Source organism: Sprattus sprattus (assembly GCF_963457725.1).
Source record: "Sprattus sprattus genome assembly, chromosome: 21".
NCBI classification, from domain to species: domain Eukaryota; kingdom Metazoa; phylum Chordata; class Actinopteri; order Clupeiformes; family Clupeidae; genus Sprattus; species Sprattus sprattus.
Genome location: NC_137919.1, coordinates 942,875 through 955,671, shown reverse-complemented (window position 1 = coordinate 955,671; position 12,797 = coordinate 942,875). Strand labels below are relative to the sequence as shown.

The 12,797-nt window shown below is 41.3% G+C and overlaps 1 protein-coding gene across 1 annotated transcript; it reads left to right on the top strand.

The window, feature by feature from the left end:
- Positions 1–1,070: 1,070 nt before the first annotated feature.
- On the top strand, positions 1,071–6,998 carry LOC308382341 (uncharacterized protein; the record flags this gene model as incomplete). The annotated part of the gene is made up of 5 exons (XM_080860063.1): positions 1,071–1,095; positions 2,845–2,970; positions 4,173–4,358; positions 6,041–6,172; positions 6,688–6,998. 5 exons carry the CDS (start codon positions 1,071–1,073, stop codon positions 6,996–6,998), a joined length of 780 nt encoding a protein of 259 aa, XP_080716189.1.
- Positions 6,999–12,797: the final 5,799 nt, after the last annotated feature.

Here is a 12,797-nt window from a genome sequence, read left to right as displayed (position 1 = left end):
AAATTAATGCTTGTCATCCATCCTAGTTTGTTATGAAGAGAGTTCACTTTGTGATAAATTCGACATCTGACTTCTCTTTTTCTCGCCCTTCTTCTCCCTATTGTGCAGATGGAAACATGCAACCTTATTGTTAGATAAAGGTGGACCAGACTGGCTTCCTCAAATGAACGCTAATGCTGGAAATGCCGATGACTCCAAAAGCGGTAACAGAAAAGTACAGTTACAAACCTAAAAGGTCCCCTCACACAACTGCTCCAAAGGGTGCTGTTGCTGTGCATTTTCACTGATATCTTCAGCACCGTTTAGGAAAGGGGTCTCAAACTCAAATAACCAGGGGGCGATGAGTGTCCAGTCTGGTCAGTGGGGGGCACGTTTTTTTTTAATCTGTTTGCTTTATCACAATACTGTAGATTCCACTTTTGAGTGTGGCAAATTTACCATGTGTGATCAGCGGTACAATGGTTAGTGTTGTTGAATAACAAGTACGTTTCAGGTGCTGCGTAGCAACCCGTTACTTGCTTATTTCAATTACGTTTCCTTTACGTTAAATGACTGGACTACTTGAGGAATGATATGAAAGATGTGAATTAGAAGCACAAAACATGTTGCCAATGGCAGCAGTAAACATTGGAGTGGCCCATTCAAATTAAAGGACTTTTAGCAACAATCTGAGGAAGAATCGGATAAAATCGCTAAGTGGGCCGGATCTGGCCTGCGGGCCGGAAGTTTGAGACCCCTGGTTTAGGATATCAGGATGGACCTTTTTACTGTGACTAACTTTCACCTGTAGAGTCTGAATCTGGATTTTCAGATTTCTTTCAGATGGCAATGAACCATTTCAGGAGGAACAGGCAAAACAAACAAACAAAACAAACTAGGCAGTGGAACTGGGCTGAACAGTGATACAAGTAATGCAATGCGTCAGGAGCACGGAAGGGTGGGATATTATTTGATTGGCTGATAAACTTTGATATAAACAGCCTTTAATCCAAACTCACGGTGTGTATCTGTTATCTCTGCTGTTTGCAGGGCCATCTCATGATTCTGTGCCTCATTAATGCCAAGGGAACATGGCTGGCCTTGAAATGCTAGATGGTGAGATACTTTACTTGTATTTATTAGCTTTTGCTTTTTTTGTTTTCCAACTTCTTTCTTTATTTTCCCTTTTGTAACTTTCTTTATTTCTTCTGCTGAAATTGCAATATGCTAGACCTTTCTAACATTTAACATTAAATTCACTTTGGTGGCGTTCAGAGACATGAAAAGAGAAATACACCTTTTCTTCCCACTAGCTTCGCATGGAAATCATTGTGTCACTTTGTGGTCTAGGTGCTAAACTAAAAAATAACTTCACTTCAAAAGGCTTTATTGGCATGACTGCATACAATACAGCGTTGCCAAAGCATGTCTACATAAAATGTAAAATCACAATTAATATAAATAAATAATAATAATACAATAAAAAAACAATAAGTCATAGATAGCAACAATGTGGTATATAAACATATAGCAGGTTAATTGTCAATTATTAAAAAAAAAAATATTGGTTATGTGGGACAGGGGGTTCACATTACTGTGGAGCTCATGACAGGCTGATACGTATTTTGCTGCCAGTCTACAGCAGTCCTCCCTCTCACCCAGTAGAACTGAGAGTCTGTCCAGATCATTTAGATGGTGGAATTCTGGGACTATTTGTGTTATTTTGTCAAAACAATGGTCTCTAAGACTTTGGTTATGGTTGCACTGGATCAGGAAGTGTAGCTCCGTCTCTACTGTTCCCTGGTTACAGAGGGAGCACAGTCTCTCTTCTCTGGGCCGCCAGGTCTGTCTGTGCCGGCCGACTATTACTGCCAGGTTGTGCTCACTCAGTCTGTATTTAGTTAAAATTTCCCTCAGTTTTTTTATACACTGTGGTCAGGTAGTTTGCCACGGTGTACTGTCTGTTTAGTGATACATATGTTTCTTATTTGTTCTGGGATTTTGTTAGTTTTTCTCAGTGATCTCTATATTTTTCTTTTTTTTTCATAATGATTTGGTTGGGTCTGACTATCAGAGATCCTGAGTTTTGAGGCTGATGTTGTTGTTGTGTAATGACCTGGGTGGGTGATGGTTCACCCAGCCTCAGGACAAGTAAGCAGAGGGGACTCCTTTGTGGGGTCAACTCCTGGCAGCATAGGAATCATATTAAAACAAGTGACCCACTCTCCTATTCCTACAAAGGCCAGAAATGTAGGGCTCGTTTTTGGATATTTAATATTAGAGGGTATTGGCCTAATTCAGCTCTACATGCAGAGTTGGGAGCTTTCCTCTGCACTTTGAGGATACTCTTGCAGAACTGTGTATGTAAGATTTCAATAGCGTGTTTGTCCCATTTTGTCCAATCATGTTGAATTTGTGTACCCCACACCTCGCCGCCATATAGTGCAATTGGTTCAATGATAGATTGGAACATTTTGAGCCATGTTTTTACTGGTAGTTCAATTTGTATAGATAACACTAAAAAGTATATATAATCTCCTAGCAGCATTTGCACTACCACCAAGTAAAAATATCAAAATCAATTATTTATTTTTTGTATGTGGTTGCTCATTATCAGGTTGATCCTATTTTAATTATTGATTGATGTGTTTGTTATTTGTTTGTTATGAATAGAGTTCACTTTGTGAAAAATTCAACATCTGACTTCTCCTTTTCTCCCCTTCTTCTCCCTATTGTGCAGATGGAAACATGCAACCGTATTGTTCGATAAAAATGGACCAGACTGGCTTCCTCAAATGAACGCTTGTCATCCTCAAATCTACTTTTGACTTCTCTTTTTCTCTTCTGCTTCTTCTTATTGCGCAGATGGAAAGAAGCAACTTTGCTGTGGGATACAGGTGGGCCCGACTGGCCTCCTCAAATTAATGGTCGCCGTCCTCGCTGTCCTTTGCATCACTTTGGTGGCAATTCTGTTGGGCTTACATGTAAACAGTGAGTGTGATTTATTCAGGTTCTTTAAACTGTCTCTATATAAATCATTTTTGTGAGGTATGAAACTACTCAGATGGTTGATTTAAAGAAAATATGACACAGAATAAGTCAACAACTACCCAGTTGTCTGAATTGACAAATTATGTAGCAGAATCTAACAACCTCTTCATCATTTTTATTTTTTTTCTATGGTGATGCCAAGTACATGAATTCAGCATAAGTGTATTTCACATGGCTGTGAAACCCCTTCTCCTGTTATAAAGATTGATCATTCAAGTTAATGTTGTGTCTGTATTAATCTATTGTACTCATATAGGGTAGCTATCCACAGTCTCAGTTTGAAAAGCTGAAGAATGACCTGAAGGGCATTATGTCCAACCTTACTGACACCATGGCAGAGCTCGAGACAATGAAAAGACTTAATACTGTGTCGATACTGCAGAACGTATTAAAATATATACATCATTGTTTGCTTTTCTATATTATTTTATATTATATTTATGGCATGCCGTTCAGGAAATTAACATTTGAATATATATATATACAAAAGTCTGAATATATACTGTATATAAAAGTCTGAATATATATACAAAAGTCTGAATATATATACAAAACAAAGTCTGAATATATATACAAAACGAAGTCTGAATATATATACAAAACGAAGTCTGAATATACAAAACTCTGAACTCTGAAGCGCTCAATCCGTCTGTGTCCGCCATATTGGATTGAGGGCTTCCTATTAAATCAATGGTACCACAATGTTTGTAATTACGTATTTTCTGCTTCATGAAACACTGTTTTTCTGTTATATTGTAAAATGTAGACATTGATTTCTCACTAGAAACACAATAATAACACGTTTATTTTTCACCGTTTGTCTTCACAAAGGATATTTTTAGAGGCAAGCTGCCCATTGACTTTGATTGGGGTCTCGTCAAAATCTTCGTATTTCCTAGTTTTCTGCTTCATGAAATACCGTTTTTCTGTTTTATAGCTAAAATTAAATGAATGGAATTCAATTATCTAACATTTTGTCATTTGAATAACAGAAGCCCTGGAGGCAAATTAAACCCAGTATATTTATTTACAGTTCCAGTGTGTAAAACCATAGGGCTCATACTGTGATTATACTTATTGTCACTTTATTGACATATATATTGAGTTAATTCTGTTTCTTTTGTTGGTGTTCAATCCGACAGAAAAAAGGATGGATCCAGACCTGAGTGTGGAGCTCAGTGAGCTGAGGGTCCTGGTCAAGGGCATGGAGGCCAAACTGAACGACTCCAGCACTAAAGACGGGGACCTGGAGGCACGACTGAACGCCACGGAACATCAGGTGGAGAAACTCCAGTCTGGGGTGCAGCAGCTGGAGAAGGAGAACCAAGGTGATGTATGACCTGAAGCTGGCAGAGCATGGTAGACGGGAGATACCATTCAGAATATTATATGTTAGAAAGTTATATCTCGTGGTGATTTCACACTTGATTTTACTTTAGTTACATATCAGGGGCCGTATTCACAAAGCCTTTTATCTTACCACTAGGAGTGCTCCTAACTCGCGCTAAAACATTTTACGTAGGAGTAATTTCTTAAAAGTGATTCACAACGCCTCTGAGACCTACTCATACTAAGGATAATACAAACTCCTAAGCTTAAGATAAAAGCACCGTTGCTATGGATGACGTCGATTCTCATGCACGAGTTTAGAAGGGGTGAGGACGGTGATTGGTTGTTGACAGGCTCTCTCATTAAAAACTCATTCGTGACGTCCCTCTAACAATCCCACTATATCAACTGAAAATAAGAGAATAACCTAGGCTTCAAATTAAGTCATATTAAATAGTTATGGACAGTGCAGTTAGCAGAATGCACACGCATGATGACAAGTTTGTGCATCCAACGGGAATGACACTTTGCACGTTAAGCGATCAATATAAAATATGGCAATTGCATGTAATCAATGCAGTAATAATTAAAGCACCCAGCAAACTGTTAGGCTATTATATTTCCAGCCCTTGACCACTTCAAATATCAGCACATACGGCCCTTCAAGCCCTCCAATCTTAATTGATCAAAGCGAAACGAACGTGAAACGTAGCCTAAGCGAAAGCCTACTGGTCCCAGGATCAATAGCCACTGTCACCCCAGCGGCATCCAGCTGGTAAGATCTCAAAAACCTGCTGCAGACCGCTCTCCGTTGAAATGCACAAGTCATCGGTACATCCAGGCCACGGTAGACGAAATCGTCCTCATCTTTTGATGGGGCAATTATTGTAATGTGTGTCCCGTCACTGGACATTCCTGCGATCGCCATGGAATTTACTTTGATCTTGTGTAAGCGATTGTCCAAAGGCAACTGGATAAACTGTTGGATGATGTGGGGTCTACAGTGCGTTGATAGTTTGATTAATTAAACGGCTGACTGATGATTCCCAGTGTCGTCATTTGCGTTTTCCGCGAAGCCAAATAGGCTATCTTTATGTTTCCAAACATTTCACTTCGGGGCACATCGTTGTTTAAAGGCGTCATTGCATTCCGCGCTAATTCTACGACAATATTAATACCTTCACGGTTTAAGCAATGTATTTTATCAATTCCTGCAGCCATCTTACGATTTTTTGTGAATAAGTCTTAGTGACTTAGGAGTCCTCATGAGGAGTTTTAAGCTGTCTTAGACTTAGGTGCTACTTTTAGGGATAAAATACTTTGTGAATTGTAGGAGTCTTAAATTTAAGACTGACACGCCCATTATTTTTAGGAGTTTCTCCTAAATTCGCCACTTATGAGCTACTTTTAGCCCTAAGATTCTTTGTGAATACGGCCCCAGGTTACTTATCATGGCTCAGAATTTGAATGTTAAAGCTTCTAAACACAGACAGGTATTCTGTCACAGACTCAAAATAGTCGTAGTCGTCTTGCTGCTAAAATGTATGTAATGTCTGTTGTATGTCCATGTGAAGTGCTACAACACTTTATTAAAAGTAATATATATAATGTAATATAATATAATATAATATGATATAGGAAATGGGATCAATTATCTAACATGTTGGCATTTGAATGACAGAAGGACCAAAGGTAGCTTTCTCAGCATCTCTTGCTGCCTCTGGTGTGATTCTTGTGGACAGTTCTGCTTCCCCATTCCTGGTTTACAAGCGGATAATCACTAACATTGGAAATGCCTATGACAGCAACACAGGTAACACAAAAGCATTCCTTTTGGTCATTCCAAAGGACTTTTGGCTCCACATAGTGGCAAGTGTCCGTATGAACTTAGGAAGTTCAAATGTAATAATCTGATGAGTAAAATACTTACATTTCCCCTCTCCTTTCATAGGTTCATTCATTGCTCCTCTCCTTTCATAGGTTCATTCACTGCTCCTCTTCTTTCATAGGTTCATTCACTACTCCTCTCCTTTCATAGGTTCATTCACTGCTCCTCTCCTTTCATAGGTTCATTCACTGCTACTCTCCTTTCATAGGTTCATTCACTGCTCCTCTCCTTTCATAGGTTCATTCACTGCTCCTCTCCTTTCATAGGTTCATTCATTGCTCCTCTCCTTTCATAGGTTCATTCACTGCTCCTCTCCTTTCATAGGTTCATTTATTGCTCCTCTCCTTTCATAGGTTCATTCACTGCTCCTCTCCTTTCATAGGTTCATTCACTGCTCCTCTCCTTTCATAGGTTCATTCATTGCTCCTCTCCTTTCATAGGTTCATTCACTGCTCCTGTGAAGGGCATCTACTACTTCAGCTTCAGCACGCTTGGCCTCAACCATGTCATTAGTGGCGCCTATCTCACCAAGAACGGTACGATCATGGTCTCATGCTATGACCACCCTGCCAACGGAGAGATTGGGGACATTGGGGACATCCAAGACGTTTTTGACACCGGAGCGAACTCCGTCATTCTGCAGCTGGAAGAAGGAGAGAATGTCACCATGGGACTCTGGGCGAACTCCCAAGTGTACGACAACCTCAACGGCCACACCACCTTCAGCGGCTTTCTGCTTTTCCCTTTGTAGATGGACTCAGTGGTCACATTTCTCTTACATGTTCCAGCATATTCTTTTAGTAGCTGGCCTAGTAAATCTAGAGCTATGGACAACAAAATTGAAAAAATGTGTGTTATACTAAAACACTTAATTATGCTTGCAATAAAACACATGTATGGAATGGAGTAAAATGTACTAATTACCATATGTTTTAAATTGAAACACGATTAAATCTTTTCTTTAGAGGCGTAAACTTACAATGTTATTTTTTACAATTCATGTGTTTAGATAAAGGAAAAAAAGCATTCAGTTTTTTTTAGAAACTACGTAGAAATACAGTGCCGCTTGAAAGTATGTTGTCACGGAACTAACAGACTACGAGATGGGAATACTTGAAACAGAGTTAGTTGCAGACAGTGATAGCCAGGAACACACAGGACAGACAACAGGTTGCAGACACGTAGATGCTGAGGGAGTTAATTCTCGAGAACACAGTCACAACCCATGGAGGGGCGCAGGCCCGAGCGCTCGATATGAGCGCAGAAAGGAACTTAGCGGAGGCAACCTCTGAGCTAACTAATTTATAAACGGCAAACAAAACACGAGTCACACTTGGCAAGGTACAAACTAAACACGAACAAAAGACTCAAACGGAAACTGGAGCTAAGGCTATGAAAGTAACAGGTACAAAGGTAACGAGGGAATTCGAAGGGTTAATCCGTTGAAGTGCGATACCAGACACAGAGTGAAGGGAGTGTGAGGTATATGTAGGGACTGTGACAGGTGTGTGTGAGCGAGTGGGAACCAAAGGGGGTGTGGCTGGTGCGGTCCGGGCTCTGACGTGACATTACCCTGGTGAGAGAGGCGAGAGAGTGGAACAGGTGTATGTGCTTGTGTGATTGGGGACCTGAATGCAGCTGGGAGAGTTAATGAGCTGAAGGGGGCATGGCCGGAGCGGAGCTCAGCAGGAACTTGACATATGTGAACACCTTGAGCAGTTAAGAGTTTTCTGTTGTTTTACGATGATTTTTCAATTTTTTATTCACCAATTCTCCATAGATGAAATGCCAGGTTTATGTTTATCAATTGCATGTACTTGTTTAGAGGGAATTGTGCGAGTAGCCAAAAAACTACATGAAACATGGTATTAGTGAATGTGCAAAAGTAAGTGAACCCCCAGCTGCATGGTAAAGTCAAGTAGGTAACAGATTCGGTGAAACACATTTGGGTGCTTATTTAGTCAATTAAGCAAACCAATCAAATGAGACATCCTTAGGAAAATGGTTGGGCAACACAGATTAAAAGAGAGAGGAAACCAACAAAACTACTGTAGTGCCAAGGTGTACCCACACAGATCAACAATGCCTAGAGGAAAGGAGATATCCGAGGACATCAGGAAGAAGGTACTGACAGCCCATCAGTCTTGGGAAAGCTGTAAGACCATCTTCAAAAGATTCCAGCTCCATACATCCACTGTTAGACAAATCATTTACAAATGGAGGGCATTTAACATGACCGCAACTCTGCCTAGAAGTGGACGCCCATCAAGACCATCACCAAAAAGCACCAAAAGAATAATAAATCAGGTAAAAGCCAGCCCACACATCACCTCTAAAGAGTTGCGGACCTCTCTGGCAGCATCTGGGGTAAATGTACACGCGTCTACAATCAGGCAGGGATTTTGGGGTGGTACTTTTTGGAACATTATGAAGAACCGTATAATAAGATAAACATGATTAAAGTGCATATGACACCTCAATACAACATTTTTCAAATAAATAAAACAAAGGAGGTATTACACAATCGAAATATATGTTTACTTAAAATATATAAATATACTTGTTAAAATCAACATTTGAATTCCGAGCCACTGAGCTACCGACTTCCCAAGTGTCTCACTTCCGCCCCGTGTTATAAAATGGAAATGACGGCAACGGCGGGACTCTTTTGAACTTGGTCACTGTCAACAAGGTCAAAGTCATCCTTCCCATTCGGTGTTTTGCAGTCTCTGCATATCTCTCAGAATTTCGCCTACCGCGTTTCCGTGCGCCCCATCCACATGCACATTGTCAGGGGCGGAGTGGGACGCAAAAATCCACAAGGACAATTTTGTCTGCACCAGCCCACCACCGGCTCACAACGAGCCCATCTGGCCCAAGTTACGTTCACTGTACAAAGGCAGAGCGATACGCAGGTGCCATTTCCCATGAGGCTTTGCTTCGACCATTCTACATGCATTTTTTAACAAAAAAACTATTTAAATCGCTGGCCAATTTATATATGTGGTCATGAACAGTGGCGGCTCGTCCATAAGGGCGATTGGGCGACGCACTGCCTATGGGAAAAAGAAGAAGGGAAAAATAAAAAATAAAAAATTATAATAAAAAAAAAATTCCTGATGTATAAATTAAATTGCACGACTACATGTAAATGTAAATTTCATATATTTTTTCTGTCGGATTCTACCACTAGACCGTCTTATCTGCCTCTGTATGTCATTGTCGAATCAGGTAACAGTCATTCAGTCAGCCTAGAGTCAAAATTCAAATGGCCCCGCCCCTTCAGGGCGATCTGGGACGAAATGAAAATCGCCCCAGACCTCTCCCATTGACTCCCATGTTAAATGCGTTTTTTTCACAAAACAGAGCTCTCAATGCATTCTCTATGGCTTCCGGGAGGGCTCGCCCCTCCAAGTCTAGTCATAAGTAAGCGACGCAAAAGGCTATGGTAAAAGCCAATGAGGACGTCACACAGCTTCGACAAAGGCATGTCAAGATGGCACCTGTTCAGCACAACAATTCCATCCGCTCTTTGACAGAAACTTCTTTTTAGTCAGCGTAATAATGAAGATAAATTGACCAAAAAAACAATTAGGACTTCCTAGACCAAAAGTATCCATTCAACAGTTTTCTACAAAGGGAGGGAAATTGGAACAAAAGAAAGTCGCGGTCGTGAAGTGGCTAACGCGGTCTGTATTTCTATTTACCACTGTCACTTTTCATAGGTTTCACAGTGTGAACTATCTTTGAATAATTTTTTATGTGATGACTTATTTTGCTTTTGTAAGCCAATACTTTCAGTCAATAAATATCGTTGGTTTTGACGTATGTTGCCCCCTTCTTTATGTTGTTAGTGGACATATCATGTGTCCTGGTCAGCTATGTTACAACATACAACATTTGAGACGTGTGGATAACGAAAAAGTGGGATAATTTAATGTGGAGCCACATCATGTTTGCTTATGAAGGTTCCTGAATGTAACCTTCTTCCATAGCGTTCCACTTGTATCTTGCTACTCTAGCTATGTAGAAAGAGGGGAGATATTACTGTTGGTTGCTGCCAATAGTGGAAAAAAAGGTATTGCTGCATGAGTAAATCGGATAACTTAATGTACCTACTGAATAGGTCGCCTTAATCATAAAAAAAAAAATTGCCCCCCCTGAGAATTTTTTCAGGAGCCGCCACTGGTCATGAAAGTTGTATAACGTCTGAATAAAAAGAATTAGATCAAGATAGGAGGTTAAACAAAAATCAGTAGGCTGGATTAATGAAAGTGAGTTTGTCACCGTGAGTGAGAAGTTGATCGACAACTAGTGTTATATATATTGGTTGGACTCCAACCAACTTTAGCTGTCGGAGAACTTAGAGATTTTCACACATTTTATTGACATTTATTTTAACTCAATGGGCCGCTCATCTACTTTCCACGGCTGCGTGCAGTCTTCAGGCTGCTTCTCGTGAGCTCCTTGGCCTGCCGGAACTTCCCGGTCGTCCCGATGGCCACTCAGCCTCTGCCCATTGTCATCGTTTTCAGACCTCGCCTCTTCTGCTGGCTCGTCATCCAGATAGGGCTCAAATCGGTACGGTTCAATGCCCACAATCTCGTGTACTAACTGATCCGGATCATAGCTGACGTTAAAGGACCACTTGACAGATTTGAGGTAAGCCGGCAACTGTTTTATGTTAAGAGTCGCGATAACCACACTTTGAAACTCCGTACAAACTTAATTTTTCAATCTTCGGGTTTAAACATGACTTCAAACTACTATCTTTTATGTATAGTTTTGATACCTATATGCCTTTTACCTTTTTTTTTAAGCTGTCATACGCACTTTAAATAGCATAGTAGCAAGCAGATCTTCAATAAAAGACATGGAACAAAAATGGCGGACGGCAGTGAGTGAGACGTGTGTTAACCCAAACAGACAAACAAACAAACAAACAGTTCCAAACTCCTGTGAAGATCTCCATTATGGAGGCAGTGAAATCCACCCTGTTGGAGCTCAAGGCCCTTCCCGGCGTGAAGCTACGGATTGCTGAGGATATGTTGGTGTGTCGTAGGAAACTTCGGGACCAATACTGGCCGCTGCGTGAGCAGCTCCATGGCAAAAAATGTAAAGACCAGAGTCCGGGACCCAGGCACCCTCCTTGTCTGGATTGGCGATGAACAGTTGAAGTTTGGGAGCTTAGATCGGGAGCTTAGAGGCGGCCACGGCCGCTCTGAAAGTTAAATTCCCCGACCTAAAATAGACTAGAGCCAGCGCTATTACCGGCGCTTCGGGGGTAAGTTGCGAGTAGTACTCCTCCCCCATTATCTTTTGGTTTTTCTGTCCAGCCTATTTCTATTTTCTCCCTTATTCACTTCGTGGACTGGCAATTTGGGACTTCAAAGTATTCTAATTGTTTATTGCTCTACAAGTCTGTACATAGAAATATTGCTCAATAAACCAATGTCAATTGCACAGCCTTGTGGAGGTGAGTTGCATGCCAGACGTTTTGTGTTGTTGTTGTTTTGCCACCTTTTTTGCCACCAAACCATCACCATGGTTTGACCCTAGTGTGGGGTGGACTCCCCCATCACCATGGTTTGGTCCTAGTGTGGGGTGGACTCCCCCATCACCATGGTTTGACCCTAGTGAGGGGTGGACTCCCCCATCACCATGGTTTGACCCTAGAGTGGGGTGGACTCCCCCATTACCATGGTTTGGCCCTAGTGTGTGGTGGACTCCCCCATCACCATGGTTTGGCCCTAGTGTGGGTTGGACTCCCCCATCACCATGGTTTGGCCCTAGTGTGTGGTGGACTCCCCCATCACCATGGTTTGGCCCTAGTGTGGGTTGGACTCCCCCATCACCATGGTTTGGCCCTAGTGTGTGGTGGACTCCCCCATCACCATGGTTTGGTCCGGGCTCCCCCAAGATAGTGGTGGAATCCCATAGGAGGTTATTGGACCTATAAAGCCTAAGTGGCTGCCCTATGTAAAGGTGCCTCAGGCAAGCATGGGGGGAGACTTTTTGAGTTAGACACACTTTTGCTTTGTTTTGTTCCTCTGTTTTGTGCTTTGTCTGTATGCCTTGTCTTTGAGCCTAGTTTAGCTGTTTTGTTCCTCTGTTTTGTGCTTTGTCTGTATGCCTTGTCTTTGAGCCTAGTTTAGCTGTTTTGTTTTGGGCCTGGGGCCTCATTACAGAAACTTCCTAACTCTGAAATCCTGTCTTATCTTAAGATAGGAGGGTATTTAGGATTTTTGGCATTACAGAAGGAGGTTTCCTAACTTAACTTAGGAAGAGATCCTATCTTATCTTAAGATAAGAATTTATCCATTACAGATTTAATAGAGCGCAACAACCAACGCTTTTTAACGTTAAAAGTGATGTGTTCCATCAATCTCGTGCACATTCTAAGTGCAGAAACAGACATAACTTGACGATTGACGATCGAAAAATCTGATTGACAGAACAGTTAGGATTTCCTAAGTTAAGATAAGATAGGAGGCCAAAGATAAGATAGGAAACGACCAACAGGTTAAGGATTGCTTCTGTAATAGGAAGT